The sequence below is a fragment of the Calidris pugnax genome, unplaced genomic scaffold (genome assembly GCF_001431845.1).
Source record: "Calidris pugnax isolate Ruff unplaced genomic scaffold, ASM143184v1 scaffold127, whole genome shotgun sequence".
Classification (NCBI taxonomy): Eukaryota; Metazoa; Chordata; class Aves; order Charadriiformes; family Scolopacidae; genus Calidris; species Calidris pugnax.
This window is the reverse complement of record NW_015090883.1, coordinates 423,397-446,055: the sequence shown is the minus strand read 5'-3', so window position 1 is coordinate 446,055 and position 22,659 is coordinate 423,397. Positions and strand designations below refer to the sequence as shown.

The following is a 22,659-nucleotide window of genomic DNA, read 5'->3' as shown; positions in this document are numbered from 1 at the left end:
GGGGGGGGGGGTCGCCCCGCCTCGCGCTGCGGCCGTTGGGCCGCCCCTCCCCCGCTCCCCTCAGGGCCGAGGTGGGGGGGGAAGGTTTGTCGCCTAATACTGACAATAATTAATAATATATCGCCCCGACTTTCGCTTAGTCAGGTGCAGAGATCAGCCTGTCGTGCCCCTGTCCCCATAGCCGACAGAAGGTCCAGACAGTTCAGGGCAGAAAGACCCCAGCGGTAGGATATTTGTAAATTAACGTTTATTTTCAGCAAAGCACGTTAAACCAGTCGTTTTCTAAGTCATTAAACAAAATCAGGAGGGTGTACGAGGAAATACCACCTTTTTTTTTTTTTTAATTTTCTTCTCTGTATAAATAATCCTCATGGTGGGGCCCCCTTTCAGAATTATGAAAAAAAACCAAACCTCCTCTTGAGTTAATCAAGCACCTTCCTGCTCCTCGGTGCGAAGCTCTGGCTCTTTGGGACGTGCTACATCAATTAGCAAATATCCTCGTTACATGACTCAGATGCAGATGGCCCCTCCATAGGTGTTGTTCACGGCATGTCCATCCCAGGTTCTTCAAAAGTTCACCCTCTCCAGAGCAGCTCTGGTTTCTGGCTGCCACCCGTGTTCTTGCTCCTTCGTTTGTGGCTTCGTTAGCAGCTGTTGGGAGTGATTTCTTGCACTATTTTGGGAAGGTGGCGAGCGGCCCGTGGCACGGTCTGGTCCTTGCCCCAACGGCTCTTCCCATCCTTCTGCCAAACGCCGGAACAGCCAAGGGGATGGCGGTGGCTTTCCTCCATTAACTGGTGTGAATCAGCTCCCAAAATTAAGACATTGGTCTGTCACCAGATGAGTTTTCGTGCTTTTTCGACATGAGAAACTGTGTCGTAGAACCACAAGCTGTATTTTGTCTTTCTAAAATCGATGGAAAACTTGTGTTGGCGTGAGACTGCTCAGGGTTGTCTGCAGCTTCTGTGAAAAAGTTAGATTTGGAGTTTGGAACATAAACCAAGGATTTTTTTTTTCCTGTCCCTTTTGTAGCCTTGAGATTTTGGCCAAACATCAGGCTTAATTACAGAAATTCAATTGTAGCCTTTGTTATCATGGAACCACCGTCGTTCTCCATTAACCAAAGTTTAAATTCCTCTACCTGTCACAAAAACAAAACCATAACAGAGCAGTCTGAGCCAAAGTACCAGAGGCAACAGCTTGTTGGAAAAAAAACCAAACACTCGCCTCACGTGAGAAGATATAAGAAAGATAAGCTTTTCTGTCTGACAGTTTTCACTGCATGATGCTTAAACTGTCCCGTTCATCTGTGGGTAGGAAATCTATATATTTACACTGGGTTTCTGAACTACAAGAATTAGTCTTTATTTTTTCTATTTATTTTTTTTTTCCTCTTTCCCCCTCTCCCCCACCTGGACATCATGATTCCGTCAGTGGGGATTGCTGCTCTGCTGGGACCTCCCTGTGTGCTCGATTCCCCCAGGCTTTGTTTCTCCTGCTGCTCACAGCTTTCCCAAGTGGTGGTGCAATTAATTGCAAACAGCAACTTCATATTAATGAATTAAAGCAATAACATGACGTGTGTGAATAAGACAACGTGAATAACAAGCGTTCTTGATGGGAGCGCTCAATGTAGGGACAAAGTCCCTTAAAGCATGGGTTTCTCATTTATGTTTTTTTTAAGATCATGGAATTATTTATGCAATATTTCATCTGCATTCCCTAATTAAGACTTGGAATGGCTGATGTCAAATGAGGAAGAGCCCGTGGTGTCAGAGGCGGGTTTTCTTTGTAAGCAGTGAGAGGGTTTCTATGAATTTCTCGTGACGTGAGGCGCAGGGACCACGCACCCCAACAGAGTCATGCAGGGACAGGTGCAGCCCGCTGGCTGCATTTCAGGCTGTGTTTACTGTCACCGTTATTTATTTGTTTATTTTATGCCTTCTAGTAGTACCTGGGTTAATTTTAGATCGACCTTATGGCCGGTGCTGGAGGGGGCCGCCAGGGTCAGGGCAAGGGCTTTTCTTGTGTGACTGGGTTCTCAGCACGGTGTGAGAAATTCAGAATGTGGAAGTGTTATGGGGTCACTCGGGCCTCCCATTTGTCTTTGTGAAGTGTTACAAATTGGGGAAAAATGTTGGGTTTTCTCTTGTTAAAATTAAAAGCAAGCGTTACCCCTTGTACCCAGTGATGTTTTATTTTTAGAATTTTCTTGTGATTTTTCCTTATAAGAAGGATAAGTGATTTCACACTCTAACAGTAAGAATGATTTCAGATTTCTTTTCACTGGACTGGTTTGTGTGCTAATTTTTATAAAAGCTACAGTGAGATTGCAGTTGTTCATCTGTCTGGCAAAAATCACACCCTGTATCTGTGCGGGGGAGAGATTGAGGAGCTGTTAAGATTAATTATTGAAGTACAGCTACAATTAAGGATGAGTAGTCCGGAAGTCTTCCAGTAAAATAATCACTGACGTTCTTCTTTTCATTAGTAACCTGTTGTATATTCAAAAAGCTCAGCTGGCATCTCCATGCTGGTTTCAGCTCAGAGACTCTTCTTGCTCCTGGGACTTTACTCCAGCCTGTCATATGCATAAATTCTCAGAGTGTATTTTGTGAGCACACTGAATTTGCTTTGCTTTAGATGTCTGCAGATGGCAAAAGCCAAAGACGATATAATTGTGATGTCTAAGCCCGTCTGACTTCTCTAAACTGGGGGTTATGATTAAGAATAGTGGCTTTTTGCAGTAATGGAGTTTTATTGTGGTGAATCCATAGACTAATGGATGCGCCTATTGCTGTCCTCAACTCCTGCAACATAAAGTTCCTGTAGATTAGGAATTCCCCTTTTTTGATTGCTTCTCTCTAATTATGAACGTGTGGAAATAAGCCATAGAAAATCTCAGCTTAATACGATAAGATTTGAGGAAAAAGAAACATTTAATGGATAGCTTGAGATGTCGAGTCCTCTCCTTCTCTCAGTTTACATTTTATGGGAGTTCCTATAATGCTTCATCCAAAGTTTTGTTTCTTTGCCAAATCGAAAGGCTGTAGATGCATGGAGAAAAATGATATACCCCATGCGATGCAATTAAAATTAGGGCTATATAAAGAAATGGAAATGTTTGCTCAGGAGAAACCTGCTGAAGAAGTTTGGCGGAGCTGTTTGACACAGTTGCTGAAGTGCGTGGTGAGCTGTAATTTTTGCAGGCTTTCACAAATATTTCTATCTTTCCCTCCCCGCTAAGAACTTAATTTAGCCCCGGATTCTTGACAGATCATTCAACTTTTCGCTGATGTGATGGACGTCATTTGGGTAATTGCCTTTAGTCAGACTCCGTGCCCATTAATCCAGCTCGGAAAACAAGAATTGCCAAATTACGGCAGTGCGCTCGTTCCCCGTGCGACTGACTGCTGAGCGCTGCGTTTCTGGGCCAAGTTATTTTTGGTTGCAACCAAAGGTCGGGGGTACAGTAGGTGTCCATTACCCTGCGGAGAGCAGGAGGCCGGTACAGTGCACTTTTGTCATTTCCATGATGACTGGTGGGATGAGGACAGGGAGGAAGGAGGAAGACGCCGGGTTGAGCAGCCGGGCTCCAGTTGCACCACATTCCTCCGGCTCACGCGTGGCCTCTGGCTTTTATACTAAGCACCTACCTTTGGTTTTGGTTTGTTTTGGAAGGAAAACAATTTTTTTTTTTTTTTTTTTGGTTGACTACAAAGGCAGCAGCAGCCAGTAGTTTTGTTGTTATTTTAATGCTAAGGCTGGACGGGGCTTGGAGCAACCTGGTCTGGTGGGAGGTGTCCATGCCCATGGCGGGGGGGTTGGAACTGCATGATCTTCAAGGTCCCTTCCAACCCAAACCCTTCTCTGATTCTAATGTCATCTGGAAGGGTGATGACACACTTTCTGCACCCAAAAGTAGCCACCAAGCTTTCAGATCTCAGCACTTCAAGGAAAAAAAATGAAGCATTTTAAAGTTATACCTGAAATCAAACCCACAGAGTTGAGCAGAGAGGCCCAAGATGCCATCCTGTCGAGATTTGCAAGCTTTCAGATCTCAGCACTTCAAGGAAAAAAAATGAAGCATTTTAAAGTTATACCTGAAATCAAACCCACAGAGTTGCACAGAGAGGCCCAAGATGCCATCCTGTCGAGACTTGCTGTATGATTCTTTCTAAATAAAGCTTAGATATCTCTGAAATAAAGGACTTGATGGGTTGTACGTGAAGTGTTAGAGCTTTGTTAGGCTGAAATTGGCCGTTCTACATGTTCCAGAGGGAAATTAATGAATTGTTTTCCCATACGTGGACTTAACCCAAGGCGTGGATCTGGATGGTGCTGTAAGATGGGAAGCACAAAGGAAAGCTGGAAAGCCATACCCTGGCAGAAGGCAAAGCATATTTGCTATTTTTTATGCCATCTATATCTCTTAGCTGTCTCTCTTGCTGTTTGCTCTTACTCTTAGCTTTGTCACTTCACGCTTCACTGTAATTCCTCAATATGCATCGCTCATATGCTATTTTCTTTGAATGTATTTCTCAATACCACACGGAGGGGAGCACAGCGTGGCTGCTGCATATTCCAGAGGTGAAAACACAGGATGATGAAGCCTAAAAAAATCCCCTTCTGCTCAGCTGTTTATAGTTCCATACCTCAGGCATCTGGTGAAGCTGAACTCGAGCAGACGATTGGGTCATGGACTTGAGATGGCTACAAGTGCCACGTAGAAATAAGGAGAAGACAATGTGACTTATTGCCATTGCTAACACAAGAAAGATTTGGATGTCACGTAAAAGTCTTGAGAGAGCACCCTCCTATTTGGACACATTAATGAGTCAAGTGGGAGACACTTCCATCTTAGAAGGGAGAAAGTGTGTAGTGTGTGAAATCGTGCATTTCCCACTGTCAGTTTGGGCTTGGTGTGGGAAATAATGCAGTTCAGGCTCACCGTGGTATCAGAGACAGAGGGTGTGTGAAATCGTGCATTTCCCACTGTCAGAGTGGGCTCAGAGTGGGAAATAATGCAGTTCAGGCTCACTGTGGTATCGGAGACAAAGATGATGAGGGGACTAGAATGTCTGTCTTACGAGGAAAGGCTGAGGGACTTAGATCTTTTTAGTCTGGAGAAGAGAAGACCGAGGGGGGATCTGATCAATGCCTATAAATACTTAAAGGGTGGGTGTCAGGAGGATGGGGCCAGTCTTTTGTCAGTGGGACAGGACAAAAGGTTATGGGCACAAACTTGAATGTAAGAAGTTCCACCTAAACATGAGGAGGAACTTCTTCACTTTGAGGGTGGCAGAGCCCTGGAAGAGGCTGCCCAGAGAGGTGGTGGAATCTCCTTCTCTGGAGACATTCAAACCCTGCCTGGACACGTTCCTGTGGGACCTGCTCTGGGTGGACCTGTTTTGGCAGGGGGGTTGGACTAGATGATCTCCAGAGGCCCCTTCCAACCCCATATCATTCTGTGATTACTGTTAATTTCTCCAGTGACTAAAGGTTTTTAGAGTACTGTATGTTTTTCTGAATACACAAAGTATTGATATCGCTGAGCTATAAATCTTCTAGAAATAGCAAGCAATTTGCTTACGAGTTCAATAATACAACGAGCTGATGTTTCCTCAGCTTAGAGGTTCTGTTGCAATTCCTGTGAGAAGGACGCTCTAGAATTCTGCAAGAGTTTTATACCTTTAGCCATTACTTCCAAAGATTAGGACAGATAGTCGAGCTTTATAGAATCCCACAAGCTTCAGTCTTGTTATCGTTTCAGACAACTTATGGTGCCATATTGTGCAAAGTATCAATAAACCCATTTAATCTCTTCCAGGTTTTCAGACAAGAAAGAAAGGCTGATGCATCTTAAAACCAAACAGAGGGAATTCCAAAAACAGTAAGTTGTCGTTATTAAATGAAAATAAACTATAAGAACTCTCAGAAAAACAAAACAGTCTCTCTAACGTGCTGTTGCTGGAGACAGATGCAGTCCAGATAGTCATAAAACTTTCAATCGTGTTTTTTCCTCTAGTGTTTTGAAGGCCATGGAAGGGAAAGAGATAACTGATCAGCTGGTGAGTTGTTCAAAGCGTCCCACAGTTTTTAAACTCTCTGAATTCCTAGATCTCCTAGTTTAAATTTACAATTTACCTTGAGGGCGTTGTCTTGCTTCCCCAAAAAGCCTCTTGTAAGCAAAACCAAAATTGGCTCCGCAAGCAGAGCGCTCCAAACCATCAATATTTTTCATTTCTTACTAGATATTTGTTCAATAACTGACTATACAGATTGGCCTTATACTAAGCATTCGGTTTGTTTGTGCACAAAACAGTATATGAAATATTTATTTGCCTGTCCGATCCAATTAGGAATATCCTGCTGCTCTTGCGCTAAAGCTGCTGGCTTTGTTGTTAATGGTTAGTCTGTGTTTGAAGTCGTCTGTGCCCTAGAGTTGCTGAATGTTCTTTTTTTTTTTTTCAGAGATGGAAAATAATGTCTTGCAAGATGAGGATTGAACAGCTGAAACAGACCATTTGCAAAGAAAATGATGAAATGACAAGACGTGAGTAACGCTTGTGCTTTTGTGATGTGGAAAGCTCTGTGCCTTAGAGTGAAAAATCAATTGATGTGAATTTGAGTGTTAGTTTTATTAAAATGGTGAATTTCCAAACCGTCGCTTCTTAAATCAACCGGAAGGCAAATCGGTGAGTGGATTTTAGCCTTTTTATGCTCGGGTTTTAATTAGCAAACAGTAGGCATTATTCAGCTGGATGGAGATCATTTTGCAGCAGCTTTAAAAGTAAATGCTCAGCAGCCTCTGACTCTGGCTTTGTCCCTAGAGATGGCTTAATTCAGTGTAGTGTTTCTCATCACTTCCTCTTGATAAAGAGGAGCAAACAGCTCTGCAGCTGTTACGATTTTCATGTAACTGATGGATTTTAACCCACACCTGTCTAGAAATCCTAAAAATCCTACTTGAGCAAGAGTCACTGGGATACGACACAGGCTGGTGGGTCGATGCCGTTCGGCGGCTTCAGTTTTTAACCTCATTAAATATTTTACATGGATTTGTAGGGTCATTTTTCAGAAGAGAATATGCAGCACTGCTTACAACCTACGTGCAAAGGAGAGATAGAAAGCATATTCAGGAGCCTATTGATTGAATCGGGAATGTTTTTGTGACTTGAAATTCAAGAGGAGCCATACGGGGAGTGGAAGCAGAGTCACACACCTCAGCACAGTTATAAAGGAACAGCACAAGCTTGTGGTGATAACATCAAAAAGACACAGTTATAAAGGAACAGCACAAGCTTGTGATAACATCAAAAAGGCTGAGATGCAAAGTGATTTTCAATTAATAAGGAGGATGGATAGTAACAATAAGAAATGTATAATAATAAGAAGATAAAGGAGTAGGCAAGCCTGTCAGTTAACAGGAAAGCAAGCAAATCACAGCGCAGAGAAGTCCGAAGGATTCAGCCGCCCCCTTTGCTTCATCTTCTCACAAAGAAAATGTGATTAGCCAGATTAAATTTTGCATCATGAGAGGACTGCAGGCTCAGGAAAGAAAACAGCCAGCTAGATGTTATTGTGATTATGTCAGCAAGGCCATATGAGATTCACCTTGTGGAACTTAAGGGACAAGCTGAATTAGTTTATGGAGCACTTGGGAATACATGAGGGGAGGAGAATGTCCAAGGAAACAGGGTGGAAACAGCATCTTTTTTCGGAGGGTGGAGGAAGAACTGGTGACACGGTCATCCTGTCATAAACCCCTGACCACTTTGTAGGTGGGAAATTAAAAACAGGCATCACTTTGTTAAGAACAGGCCATATCAAATCAACTTCTCCTGGGGTTCAAGTGGTCTGTTAAGAACAGGCCATATCAAATCAACTTCTTCTCCTGAGGGTCAAGTGGAGGATGAAGGAGAAGGTGCAACGTTCCTTGCCATTGGGCACTACCCCAGGCTGGCTCACAAGCAAGCAAAGACATTTGCTCTGGGTATAACCCCTGTAAGATTGACACAAAAGGCTAAATAGAAAGGCTGCAATCAAAGAATGGTGATTACTGGTCAAACTGAGGAGGTGAGACAGGTGGAGCTCAGCAGGAACCGGTTCCTGGCCCAGTTTTGTTCAATATTTTCCATAATAGGTTGCGTGGTAGAATAGAAGGTGTAATGGAGGAAGCCAAAGTGGATGCTGTGGAGAACAGGGTCAAATTCAAAATCATGCAGATAAATTGACAATATCATTGGAAAAGGACAAAGCTGAGTACATGCTGTGTAGGAAAGAGAGACATATAAACCCAGAGAGGAAGCGTATTCGGGAGCCTATTGATTGAATCAGGAACGTTTTTGTGACTTGAAATTCAAGAGGAGCCATATGGGGAGTGGAAGCAGAGTCACACACCTCAGCACAGTTATAAAGGAACAGCACAAGCTTGTGATAACATCAAAAAGGCTGAGATGCAAAGTGATTTTCAATTAATAAGGAGGATGGATAGTAACAATAAGAAATGTATAATAATAAGAAGATAAAGGAGTAGGCAAGCCTGTCAGTTAACGGGAAAGCAAGCAAATCACAGCGCAGAGAAGTCCGAAGGATTCAGCCGCCCCCTTTGCTTCATCTTCTCACAAAGAAAATGTGATTAGCCAGATTAAATTTTGCATCATGAGAGGACTGCAGGCTCAGGAAAGAAAACAGCCAGCTAGATGTTATTGTGATTATGTCAGCAAGGCCATATGAGATTCACCTTGTGGAACTTAAGGGACAAGCTGAATTAGTTTATGGAGCACTTGGGAATACATGAGGGGAGGAGAATGTCCAAGGAAACAGGGTGGAAACAGCATCTTTTTTCGAAGGGTGGAGGAAGAACTGATGACACGGTCATCCTATCATAAACCCCTGACCACTTTGTAGGTAGGAAATTAAAAACAGGCATCACTTTGTTAAGAACAGGCCATATCAAATCAACTTCTTCTCCTGAGGGTCAAGTGGAGGATGAAGGAGAAGGTGCAACGTTCCTTGCCATTGGGCACTACCCCAGGCTGGCTCACAAGCAAGCAAAGACATTTGCTCTGGGTATAACCCCTGTAAGATTGACACAAAAGGCTAAATAGAAAGGCTGCAATCAAAGAATGGTGATTACTGGTCAAACTGAGGAGGTGAGACAGGTGGAGCTCAGCAGGAACCGGTTCCTGGCCCAGTTTTGTTCAATATTTTCCATAATAGGTTGCGTGGTAGAATAGAAGGTGTAATGGAGGAAGCCAAAGTGGATGCTGTGGAGAACAGGGTCAGATTCAAAATCATGCAGATAAATTCACAATATCATTGGAAAAGGACAAAGCTGAGTACATGCTGTGTAGGAAAGAGAGACATATAAACCCAGAGTGGGGGTTGGTGGTGAGATTTGATAGAAAAGGATCAGGGAAATTGCAAATTAAATAAAAATTACCAATCTAATGCTGCTCCAGAAAGGTTATACTAATATAAGCATTTTATATTTAAGATGGAAGCAATTATCCTGCTGTGCCTGGCACTGGTGTTGCCTCAGTGGAAGTCTGAAGACCAATTTGTTCAATTTGAGAAAGATACAAATCAAATAGAGAAAGTCTGGGAGAGAATATTAGGAATAAAACACAAGGAATGGCTAAGAACCTTTAGTTTGGTTTAGAGAAGAGGAAGGTGAAGAAAAGCAGCTTTGCAGTAGAAGATGATTATGAAGGAGATAATAACTACTCCTCTTTAGCCTGTGAAGAAGGGAGAAGAGGAAGTCAGTGTGACTTTGAGGAATTAGCCACCTTTTCTCAACACGCAGCTCTGAAGGTGGCAAAATGTTAGGACCAACTGGGGAGGGGAGGGAGTTCCTCCACTTTTCCACACTTCTGTGAATCGTATTATCTGCAGCTTTTGCAGCTTCTCTGATTCACAGTGAACATGATTAGATTGAACCCATGAGCTGACCTAACTGTTGCCCAACCAACTTGCAGATAGACCCAAAATGAACTCTTGCCAATGGATCAGGAGCTCAACTTGGTTCGCTCTTGGACCACGTTAAAAAATGCTAATAGGTTGTTTCTCTTCTCTTGGATATGGCGTCGTTTAGTTTTCTAAAATAAGAACAATCTCTAGAACATTGGGCTCCTGCTTTTGCCATTGACTGGATACCTCAATAACTGGCGCTTCTTAAAATAAGGTTTTGAAATATGTGTGTTTGCCATATTCTCTGTTTATGGAGAACAGTTCAAGGAGAAAATCTTGCAAATATCTGGTGCAGCTCTGTTGTGCCTGTGCTTGCATTTATCAGGCAACATAGATGTGTGGGACATAGCGGTGTCCTGAAATGTTTTAATCGCCTCATAAACTGGGTCATAAAGCAGAAAAAAAAAAAAAAAAAAAGAAAAAGGACAGTTGTTTCTGCACCAGGACTTGCTAAAGAGGAAAGGTGTGTGCAGCGTTCTCCCCTCCTCTCTGGTAATTGCTGCTGGCCCCGCAGAAAAGGGAGTTCACTCCGTGGAAAAGGAGCCTTTCAAGTACAATATGAATGTGAAAATTGAACAGATGGACAATTTACTCCTCCTCTCTCTCTTATTCTTTATGCAAAGGGAGAGTTTGGGAACATGAATGCAAGCATTAATTGATTTTCTGTTGAAGTTACGGGAATACTGAAAGGAGACTGAATTCCTGGTATCACTCAGAGAAAAGTCAATTTTTCTACAGTTCCTCTCACAGGAGGTCACTTATTTTATAAACCCGAGGATTATTAGTTCTTGTCTGCACAGGGAAACTATTCTCACCTTCTTTCACTTGCCTCTCCCACGTATCAGATCTTCTTTCCTACCCAACACATTACGGATCGCAACAGTTAAATGACTGGGAATAATTCCTGATGTTCAGAGAAAGCTCACTCTGTGTCTGCAGGAGCAGGGGCACTTGGGGAGGGGAAATCGTGGGCTCCCACCCTGTCAGACCACGGACTGGCCAGAGGTCTGTGTGGTTCCAGCTCTGCAACGCAACTGGGCATAGCCCCATGGGTGGGAATCTGTCTCAGGCCCTGTTCTTTGGATGTAGCCTTTAATTTTTGTGCTCCCCTGTTGGGAAGACCAACAGTCTGAATGTGTCCTTTGAGGTAGCTGTGGCTGCTTAGAAGTTTTCTTGGTTTCAGTGAAGAAGAGCTGGTGTCCTGGTGGACAAGAGCCAGCAATGTGCCCTTATGGCCAAGAAGGCCAATGGTCTCCTGGGGTGCATTAAAAGAGCATGGCCATCAGGTTGAGGGAGGTCATCCTCCCCCTCTGCTTTACCCTGGGGAGGTCACATCTGCAGTGGTGGGTCCAGTTCTGGACTCCCCAGTTCAGGAAGGACAGGGAACTACTGGACAGAGTCTAGTGGAGGCTACAAAGATGATCAGGGGCCTTAAGTAAGGAAAGGCTGAGAGACCTGGGGCTGTTCAGCCTGGAGAAGAGAAGGCTGAGAGGGGACCTCATCAATGCTGATCCATATCTAAAGGGCAGGTGGCAAGAGGATGGGGCCAGACTGTCCTCAGAGGTGCCCGGTGACAGGACAAGGGGCAACAGGCACAAACTGGAACACGGGAAATTCCATCTCAACATGAGGAAAAACTTCTTCCCTTTGAGGGTGCCAGAGCCCTGGAAGAGGCTGCCCAGAGAGTTGTTGGAGTCTCCTTCTCTGGAGATACTCCAAACCTACCTGGATATGTTCCTGTGCAAACTGCTCTGGGTGACCCTGCTCTGGCCGGGGGTTGGAGGAGATGATTTCCAGAGGTCCCTTCCCACCCCTGCCAGCCTGGGATTCCTAACAGAACTAGAGTACATTAAGAGCTTTAGACATGTATTTGGAGAGTGATAAGAAATATTTTCTTGTGCTTTTGAAAGGTGGGTAACTCTTTCCCTCTAGCAGTGTATGTTTGTGGAACCATTACTGCAGTCAGTTATTTTCTAGGAGAATCAACAGATGCTTTTGAAGGACATTTTTCCGAGCCTCAGTGATGTGCCTGACACGTGGGGTAAATCCAGGCAGTGGCAGCACTTCAGCACATCAGGACATTATCTCATTTTGTGACTGGGAGAGGAGACATTCAGTGCTCCCCAGTGGTACCAAGAAGTCTGCTCCCTTGGGATCCGAGCTCTTGGAGAGCACCTGTGGGAGCACGAAGCCCAAATAGGACACACTGATGGGAGCGGTGGTGCCACAAGTGGTGGAGGAAGATGCTATCTTGATTTTTGGCTGTGAGCAATGCGTGTCTTTTTGGCCAGCGCCACGCAAGCGTGTACAGGCAGGCTATTCCTGTCACGACGATTACCTCAGAAGTTTAATTAAGCTGAGAAATCTTGGCTTTTCTGCTCCAAATCCAAAAATAGCTGGGTAAAAGATAGAGAAAGATTAATCCCAATTTCAGTCTCTTTGGAGATCTTCGAAAAAGATTAAAAAGTTGTACCACTTAGCAGCTGGAAAACGTTAATAGCGAAGCAGGAGGTTCTGTTTTAAGCTGCCATAGCTCTTGTTTTCTATAAATATTAATACAGCTTTTCTCCAGCTTGCTACAAGTACCTCACAGCTCCTTTTCCAGGGCTAACATCTGCCGCTGCTTTCGCAGATGCAGAGGGGCTCCTGAGAATCAAAGAGGAGAACCAGAAGCATTATCGCAGGGCTCAGCGGCATCAGGAGAAGAAGGAGAAGATCCAGAAGCACAACCGCAAGCTGGGAGAGCTGGTGGAGAAAAAAACCTACGACCTGAAAACCCAGTATGAGCATCTGGCAAACCTTCGGCGCTCGCATATCCTGGAGCTAACTTCAGTCATATTTCCCATTGAAGAAGTAAAGACAAGCATGAGGTACAGAAGGTTTATCTTTTTGGGTTCATTTTGCTGAGCTTTAGCCACCCTGAAGTGAGTCGGCTCAGTCTTAAGTTAGATGCTCCGGTTCCCGTAGCATTTGTGGGGAGAAGGAGATGTTTCCCAAAGGCAAAGCATCTGGCCCAAAGGTAGAAGTTCCAGAGTAGAACCTGGAGGTGCTAGCACCTCCCTACTGAGAGATCTGAGGTATGTCTCCAATGTTAAACTTTCTTAAAATAGATAATTAAAAAATCCCAGAACAAAGGGAAGCAGTTTGGGGACTAAGAAGTTTTGCAGGAGTGTTTCTACAAGTGTTTTGTTCTCTGTGAAATCTGGCTAAGTGCCCGCCAAGCGCGTTGCTGGTTATATTTTTAAAACTTCTGTAGAAACACTCTGTTCCTCTTTGGGTTCTCCAGAGATCCTGCAGACGTGTCTTCTGAGAGTGACAACGCCATGACCTCTAGCACTGTGAGCAAGCTCGCGGAAGCCAGGAGAACCACCTATCTCTCCGGGAGATGGGTGTGTGATGATCACAACGGGGACACCAGCATCAGTATCACAGGGCCTTGGATAACCCTTCCTAATAACGGAGACTATTCAGCCTATTACAATTGGGTGGAAGAGAAGAAGACTACTCAAGGACCAGGTAAGGAGCAAGGTCTGATTAGGGCCACCCGGGGTGCTCCAGAAGCCAACAGGAGGCACCGAGGAGCCTCAGCCCAGTCCTTTTGTTCTCAGCCAGACAAACCTGAGTGGGGAATAAATAACCAGTACAGGGATTAGTCTGCTGAAATCCTCTCCTGCAGGAAACGCTCTCCTGGGACACAGCAGGATGTAATGGGGAGGTGAAGTTAATTATTCACAGTTTTGACATGGTTCACATGCCGTCGTTTTTAACAGGAATTCCAGGAATTACTATTTTCTATCAACTTCTGACAGATTTCACTGTAAATGATTGCTGGCTTCGGGCTGTTCTCAGTACTTAGAAATGACATTTGCCAGAGTAGACTTCAGTTAACGCGTTCACACACCCACTGAGGCTTCCTTTTCCAGTGAGACTCTCACGATGTTTTTCTTTCTTTCTTTCAGATATGGAACATAATAACCCTGCTTATACCATCAGTGCTGCATTGTGCTATGCAACTCAGCTCGTTAACACTCTCTCCCTCATACTTGATGTAAATCTGCCCAAGAAGCTCTGCAACAGGCAAGTAAATGCCTCCCAGGAGGGGAATCGGTGACTACTTTTGTCTGATCTTCATTTGGTTTGGTTTGGATGGGCTTTTATGGCAAGGGTAGGTGGCTCGTGGATTTTTGGGCTGTTTAATTGCGGCAGGAAGGCTGGTAGGATTTTTAGACCACGGTTAATAATCCCTCCTTCCCTTTTTACCTCCTGGGAGCGCAGAGGGACCATCCTAGTTGAAAATAGCAGCTTTCTAATTGATGCCTTCCGCATCCTGACATCAGAAATGAAATGTGACAACGCATGAAGAGCACTTTTCATTTTAGGAGACCCTACTGTGCTTTGCAAAAATCCTAGCCCAATCCAGCAGCTCTTAGTCATCCTGAATAGCTGGAAAAGGGCTGTGGAACAAGGCCTTATCCTACGGCATGACAGCAATGGAATTCTTTTTAGGGTAAAACACCAATGGGGATTGTTGGGGGCTGACCTGCTGGAGAGCAGCTCTGAGGAGAAAGACCTAGAAGTCCTGGTGGACAACAGGATGCCCGTGAGCCAGCAATGGGCCCTTGTGGCCAAGAAGGCCAATGGCATCCTGGGGGGCATCAGGAGGAGGGTGACCAGCAGGTGGAGGGAGGTCATCCTGTCCCTCTGCTCTGCCCTGGGGAGGCCCCATCTGGAGCACTGGGACCAGTTCTGGGCTCCCCAGTTGAAGAAGGACAGGGAACTGCTGGAGAGGGTACAGCAGAGGACTGCAAAGATGATGAGGGGCCTGAAGCATCTCTCTGATGAGGAAAGGCTGAGGGACTTGGGTCTTTTTAGTCTAGAGAAGACCGAGAGGGGATCTGATCAATGCTTACAAATACTTAAGGGGAGGGTGTCAAGAGGATGGGGCTGGTCTTTCTTAAATGATGCCCAGTGATAGGACAAGGGGATATGGGCACAAACTTCAGTGTAAGAAGTTCCACCTAAACATGAGGAGGAACTTCTTCACTTTGAGGGTGGCAGAGCCCTGGAAGAGGCTGCCCAGAGAGGTGGTGGAGTCTCCTTCTCTGGAGACATTCAAACCCTACCTGGACATGTTCCTGTGCAACCTGCTCTGAGTGGACCTGATCTGGCAGAGGGTTGGAGGAGATGATTTCCAGAGCTCCCTTCCAACCCCATATCATTCTGTGATTCTGTACCCAGCTGCCAGACATCTGGGAGTGTATTGCATGAAGCCCATTTGTGATGAAAAACCCTGATATTAGGTTTTTAATGTCTTTGTGGAGAGATAGGATCGCATCCTGACATCAGAAATGAAATGTGACAACGCATGAAGAGCACTTTTCATTTTAGGAGACCCTACTGTGCTTTGCAAAAATCCTAGCCCAATCCAGCAGCTCTTAGTCATCCTGAATAGCTGGAAAAGGGCTGTGGAACAAGGCCTTATCCTACGGCATGACAGCAATGGAATTCTTTTTAGGGTAAAACACCAATGGGGATTGTTGGGGGCTGACCTGCTGGAGAGCAGCTCTGAGGAGAAAGACCTAGAAGTCCTGGTGGACAACAGGATGCCCGTGAGCCAGCAATGGGCCCTTGTGGCCAAGAAGGCCAATGGCATCCTGGGGGGCATCAGGAGGAGGGTGACCAGCAGGTGGAGGGAGGTCATCCTGTCCCTCTGCTCTGCCCTGGGGAGGCCCCATCTGGAGCACTGGGACCAGTTCTGGGCTCCCCAGTTGAAGAAGGACAGGGAACTGCTGGAGAGGGTACAGCAGAGGACTGCAAAGATGATGAGGGGCCTGAAGCATCTCTCTGATGAGGAAAGGCTGAGGGACTTGGGTCTTTTTAGTCTAGAGAAGACCGAGAGGGGATCTGATCAATGCTTACAAATACTTAAGGGGAGGGTGTCAAGAGGATGGGGCTGGTCTTTCTTAAATGATGCCCAGTGATAGGACAAGGGGATATGGGCACAAACTTCAGTGTAAGAAGTTCCACCTAAACATGAGGAGGAACTTCTTCACTTTGAGGGTGGCAGAGCCCTGGAAGAGGCTGCCCAGAGAGGTGGTGGAGTCTCCTTCTCTGGAGACATTCAAACCCTACCTGGACACGTTCCTGTGCAACCTGCTCTGAGTGGACCTGATCTGGCAGAGGGTTGGAGGAGATGATTTCCAGAGCTCCCTTCCAACCCCATATCATTCTGTGATTCTGTACCCAGCTGCCAGACATCTGGGAGTGTATTGCATGAAGCCCATTTGTGATGAAAAACCCTGATATTAGGTTTTTAATGTCTTTGTGGAGAGATAGGATCCCTACAGAAGTACTGAGGAAGCTGTAGACCTGGTTAGTCTTCCAGGGTTCTCAGCTATGCTGCTGAGATTCTTTTATGTGTTTAAAATAGCAAAGTGAGGGCTCAAAAGTTGTGCGGGGTCTCTGCAGGTTTTTTTTGATACTATTATTTGGCTGCACAGTCTTCCCAGAGGGAAAAGGCTGGGAGCAGGAAACGAGTCGAGGTTTAAAAGGAGAGCTGAAACTGCTTGGCTGTGGTGTATCTTCAAGTTTTGTAGGGTTTACATCACCTCTCCTGCAGAAACCGGTGAGACCGGGGTGAGGGGTGCTCGGTGATGAAATGCCAACAGTCTTGCAAGGTGAAAAATGAATCTTCTGAGTGCTCAAAAACTGGCTGCAGGGTTTCAACTCACTGTGAGGATGTTTACTCTGGGATTTGTTGGGAAGCCAGGGCACAGAATGCTGATGTCTCCAGTAGGTGTATTTTCTCAGCATTTTGCTTTATGTATAGAGAGATAAATATATATATATATATATATGTGTGTGTTTTTCAACAGTGAGTTCTGCGGAGAGAATCTCAGCAGACACAGGTTCACGCGGGCAGTGAAGAAGCTGAATGCCAACATCCTTCACCTTTGCTTCTCTCAGGTAGGGGGACAATGCACGTTTGGATTCTTTAAACAGCTTTTAAAAATATCAACTGTGCCTGCAGGTTGCCTCCAGTAACTGATCGTGTCTTTTTCTTACCTTCCCCATGGTAGCATGTAAATTTAGATCTGTTGCACCCACTGCATACGCTCAGGAACCTTATGTACCTGGTCAGCCCAGACACTGAGAACTTGGGCAGGTAAGAAAAGCAGCATCTCGACTCACCTGTGACTGAATCCCCTTTGAAGTTATGCCTTTGCCTTGTTAACCTCTAAGGGAAATTCTTTCTGCTCTACCTATAGATCAGTCCTGGGCGCATCAGAGATCAGGGGAGTTACGAGGAGGAGATGGGAGAGGACAGAAAAAGGGGGGTCCTGAGGAGGAAATTAGATTTGGGAGATGTCTGTGTGCTGGGTGGCAGCCTCAGCTGGAGGCTTTGTAGCTGATTAGAGACTCATTTCCCCTACGCCCCAAAGCAGGAGCTCCTTCCCTCCAGGGGACAGCAGCACTGCTCTCCAGACATGACCCAATCCACATCTTGTCAACATGTAAATACCAAGAGCATCCAGCAAAGTAAACCCTAAAACAAATACTAGGTAAAGCTTTCCCAAAAAGCTTTGGGCAAGAGGAAATGGCCTCAAGTTGCACCAGGGGGGGTTTAGATTGGATGTTAGGAAAAATTTTGACGCTGAATGAGTTATTAAGCCTTGGAATGGGCTGCCCAGGGAAGTGGTTGAGGCACCATCCCTGGAGATATTTAAAAGATGGGTTGACATAGTGCTTAGAGACACAGGTTAGTAATGTGGGGGTTTTTTTTGGTTTTTTTAATCAGAGTTAGGTTGATGGGTGGACTAGATGTTCTTAAAGGTCCCTTCCAACCTAGACAATTCTATGATTCTATGAAAATACTTCCAGTCAATGAATGCTCTAGACTAAAGTCAACACTTCAAATAATATTCATTTCTATGTAAATCAAGACTAAAGACAACTTTTCTGTTAACATAGTACGTGACGAGAAGAACATCAGCCCCAGTTTAATAATCTCCCTTTTTTTTTTTTTTCTTTACAACTTAAATATAAGAAAGCTGCCAATATTGATTTCCCGTTGGGATAATCCAGTCACAAGTCCCTTGTGCCTGAGACAGTCTGCAAATATTTGTTTAATCTCACTGGGGCTTTATTCCCCCTTAAACACAGTAACCTTCTGAAATCTATTTTTTTGACTCTGTCCTCGTGTACGGATCTAGTTTTATTTAAAAACATGCAGTGCCCCGTAGAGGAACTGAATGCTCTGATCACTTCACTCATGGTCGTTGGGTATGTCCCTACTGATGGGGAGGCAGATCTTTGTAACATAGCTCAACCTGGGAAAAATGATGTGCTTGTCTGAAAACAAGGAGAGGGCAGGAAATAGCCAGAGAATGAAGAACTGTGCCCTGGAAAGCAGCTGCTGTAAAAGATCCAAGGGCCACAGTGGACAAAAAAAGTAAAGCCTGAAGGATCCCCCACGATGTGATGTAGAAGTTCTGAGCAGAGAGATGGGTCTGGCTTCTCTGGGTTGATGTTACAGAGCTCCACACGCATCAGTCAGGTCCATGCAGTAAAAGAAGAGGTTACAGGGAAGAGCTGGAGAAAATACCAACCAGTGAGGGGAACAGTTTAGTCTTTATAAAACTATCTTGGCTCAGTAGCGATGGGATTGGGAGATGACTTGATTTCCACGACTTTGGGGGGAGAAAATACAGGCTGCTGAATGGCTTTGGAGACACCATTGGAAGCCAAGAGTCTGAGCTGGGTTGAAATGAGGCACATGTGCTTACCACGGAGTTTAATTACCCCCAAGAATGAAGGTGGGGATTCTGTGTTTCCTTAACGTTGTCCTGTCAGGGCTGGATGAGTTTCTGGAATGGATGCTTTCATCAGGCAGAAGTTACTGGGCTGGGGACAGGGGGAACGGGTGGAACGTAATGGCCTTTGTTCCAGAGGAGGTCACTGGAGATGATCTAATGGTCCCTTCTGGCCTCAAACCTGATGACTCTCCTCTTATGTTGCCTTGTTAAGCAAAATGCTTTGCCAGAAGGCAGCGCTCCCATTCCTTTCTGGATTATGAAAGAGGAGTGTTTACCTTTCATTTCCCAGCTGCCTGCAGAGTTTGCAGCAACCAGCATTCTTTATTTTCCTTTAGATATCGATAGTCTCCTCTATGAGCTGCTGTTTTCAGATACCTATCATTTTACCAAGCTTTAATTGCCCGGATTAAAATTTTCCATGCCAAACCCGCTGCTTGGGGCTCCTTCTCCCACTAAAGCTGGAGAAACACTCTTACCCCTGTTAAATTCTTGCTCCCGTTTCCCTGAGGAGCTTTGTGCTGTGGAATGAGCTTTGGCAGGGACTCAGCTTGCTGTGAGGAACCCATGAAAACCTCTCGCTCTCTGGCCGTGGGTCACAGGCCACTGGATCTGCCTGTTTTGGCTCAGGAAAGATGATTCAGGCGGTGGGATGGGGTGGGATACAGTGGCTTCTCCCACCAGGCAGTGGCAGCAAGGAACTTGGAGGCACAGTGCAGGTGGGTTTGGCTGGGACCTCTGGAGATCCACCCCATCGCCCCACTCAGAGCGGAGCCAACTAGAGCAAGTTGACTCTTGAATATCTCCAGTGATGGAGACTCCACAGTCTCTCTGGGCAACCTGTTCCAGTGTTTGACCAGCCCCATAGTAAAAAAAAGATCTTGAGATGTTTCTCAGGGTGAAGTGCTGCTCTGGGAAGTCACAGAATGGCTGAGTGGCAGGAGTTGGAAGGGACCTCCAGAGATCATCTCCTCCAACCCCCTGGCAGAGCAGGGTCATCCAGAGCAGGTTGCACAGGAATGTGTCCAGGAGGGGGTTTGAATGTCTCCAGAGAAGGAGACTCCACCACCTCCCTGGACAGCCTCTTCCAGGGCTCTGCCATCCTCAAAGTGAAGAAATTCCTCCTCATGTTCAGATGGAACTTCTTACATTGAAGTTTGTGCCCATATCCCCTTGTCCTATCACTGGACATCACTGAAAAAAGACTGGCCCCATCCTCCTGACACCCACCCTTTCAGTATTTATAGGTGTTGATCAGATCCCTCCTCGGTCTTCTCTTCTCCAGACTATTTCCCAGTCTTTTACCCAAATCCCTCAGTCTCACCAGAGAAATGCTCCAGGCCCCTCATCATCTTTGTAGCCCTCTGCTGTCCCCTCTCCAGCAGTTCCCTGTCCTTCTGGAACTGGGGAGCCCAGAACTGGTCCCAGTGCTCCAGATGTGGCCTCCCCAGGGCAGAGCAGAGGGACAGGATGACCTCCCTCCACCTGCTGGTCACACTCTTCCTGATGCCCCCCAGGATGCCATTGGCCTTCTTGGCCACAAGGGCCCATTGCTGGCTCATGGGCATCCTGTTGTCCACCAGGACTCCCAGGTCTTTTTCTACAGAGCTGCTCTCCAGCTGTCCTGGTGCAGGGGGTTATTCCTCCCCAGGTGCAGGACCCTACATGTGCCCTTGTTGAACTTCAGTAGGTTTCTCTCTGCCCAACTCTCCAGCCTGCCCAGGTCTCGCTGGATGACAGCGCAGCCTCCATGAGAGTTGTGCCAACCCTGCTCTGTAAGTCATAAACAACACCCTTCTCCTCGCTGGCTGAGCTGCGGTGTCTTGGTCTGGCCAGGGCCAGTAGTAAAAATAAAAGCTGTTCCACATCAGGCTGTGATTCCCACCAGTGGAGCTGTGAGTTATTATCAACAGTAGGGGTTTTTTTTGTGTGTGTGTGTGTGTTCCACCACCTGCCAAGGCAGAGCAGCTCTGCTGCCCTTCCTGCTCCATGGACTGGAACCCAGCTACGCGTCCTTGGCCAACTGTTTGCGTTTCTCTCTTGTCATAGAATCACAGAATGGTTAGAGATGGAAGGGACCGTAAAGATCATCTAATTCCACCCCCCCTGCCCTGGGCAGGGACACCTCCCACCAGACCAGGTTGCTCCAAGCCCCCTCCAACCTGGCCTTGAACCCCTCCAGGGATCGGGCAGCCACAGCTTCTCTGGGCAGCCTGGGCCAGGCTCTCACCACCCTCACAGGAAAGAAGTTCCTCCTGAGATCTCACCTCAGTCTCCCCTCTTTCAGTTTAAAACTGTTCCCCCTTAAATTGTGGCTCCCCTCCCTGATCCAGAGTCCCTCCCCATCTCTCCTGGAGCCCCTTGAGGGACTGGAAGGGGCTCCAAGGTCTCCCCAGAGCCTTCTCTTCTCCAGGCTGAACCCCCCCAACTCTCTCAGCCTGTCCTCCCAGCAGAGGGGCTCCAGCCCTCCCAGCATCTCCATGGCCTCCTCTGGCCCCGCTCCAACAGCTCCATGTCCTTCTGCTGTTGGTGGCCCCAGAGCTGGAGGCAGCACTGGGGGGGTGTCTTCCCCAGAGCGGAGCAGAGGGGCAGAATCCCCCCCTCTCCCTGCTGGCAACGCTGCTGGGGATGCACCCAGGATTTGGGGGGGGCTTTCTGGCCTGTGAGCACACATTGCCAGGTCATGGTGACCTTCTCATCCACCAACACCCCCAAGTCCTTCTCTTCAGGGCTGCTCTCACGGTGGAGTTACACCTCCGTAACCAGTGGGTTTCTCCACCAGCTGATAAACCCAGAGGTGTTTGAACTTCTCCACCCTACCCAAGCCAGAGCAGAACGCTTTGACCCACCGAGGACTCGCGCCGGGCTGATGGTGGCACTGCCTCTGCCTTCTAGGTCTGGGCCCTTCGAAATCAGCGCTGACCTGGAGGACTCCATGGAGTTTGTGGATCCCAGCGCTGCCGGCGAAACGGACGAGAGCGGGGACGAGCACGTCAGCGACGAAGAGACCGACCTGGGGACGGACTGGGAGAACCTGCCGAGCCCCAGGTTCTGCGATATCCCCTCTCAGCAGGTGGAGATGCTGCAGAGCCAGAGCACCCAGGTGTCTCAGCCCATCGCCAGCAGCAGCGCCGGCGGCATGATCTCCTCCGCCGCCGCCTCCGTCACCTCCTGGCTCAAAGCCTACACCGGGCATCGCTAACCAGCAACCCCAGGGTTTGCAGAAGGAATCCCTCCCCATCCACGCCGTAGTAAACCCTTCCATATTCGGTTAAGTAGTGCCTGGAACAAAGGAAAGGTCAAACTTTGGGGTTTTTTTTGTAAACCAGAAAAACCCTTTTTATTTCCCCAAGCTGACTCTGACGGTACCGGGTTGTAAATGAGCGAGCTCCACGCTTCGGAGGGATCCTCGGCGTCTCGGTTCCGTCCTCAGCGTTGGGCATGGAAGGAGAAGGACCCGGTGGCCTCCAGCTCCCGCTTTTCCGAAGGAAAAAAAACAATTTTTTTGGAGTATTTGGGTCAGGATGAGGAGGGGACCTGGTGGCCTCCAGCTCCTGCTTTTCCGAAGGAAAAAAACCAATTTTTTTGGAGTATTTGGGTCGGGATGAGGACAGAGAGGAGGCGGCTCCGTGGGGCAGCGGCGCGAATGCAGTTCCCGTTTTCTTAACTCTCCTTTCCAGGGTTTTCGTTTGTGCGCGTTTTAAACCCGTCTTGCGGAAGGCAAAAATGCATATTTCTAAATTTTTTTTTCATTCAGAGACACAGAAACGATGCGTTTTTAACATGTTTTTCTAATCTCCGTTGCCATATTTTTAATACAAAAAAAAAGGATGGGGGCGCGGCCGGGAATTCAACCCCGCTCTCCTTTTGA

The 22,659-nt window shown here is 46.6% G+C and overlaps 1 protein-coding gene across 1 annotated transcript in view; it reads left to right on the top strand.

Annotated features, from left to right (window-relative positions):
* The window catches only part of ATG14 (autophagy related 14), a 22,627-nt gene extending 305 nt beyond the window's left edge, over positions 1-22,322 (top strand). The window contains exons 2-10 of the mRNA XM_014947004.1: positions 5,831-5,893; positions 6,029-6,071; positions 6,475-6,556; positions 12,608-12,845; positions 13,262-13,491; positions 13,935-14,052; positions 16,851-16,941; positions 17,055-17,140; positions 21,684-22,322. Of these exons, the coding sequence (XP_014802490.1) occupies positions 5,831-5,893; positions 6,029-6,071; positions 6,475-6,556; positions 12,608-12,845; positions 13,262-13,491; positions 13,935-14,052; positions 16,851-16,941; positions 17,055-17,140; positions 21,684-21,990 (1,258 nt within the window). The 3' untranslated portion in view covers positions 21,991-22,322. The remainder of the gene's footprint in view (positions 1-5,830; positions 5,894-6,028; positions 6,072-6,474; positions 6,557-12,607; positions 12,846-13,261; positions 13,492-13,934; positions 14,053-16,850; positions 16,942-17,054; positions 17,141-21,683) is intronic.
* Positions 22,323-22,659: the final 337 nt, after the last annotated feature.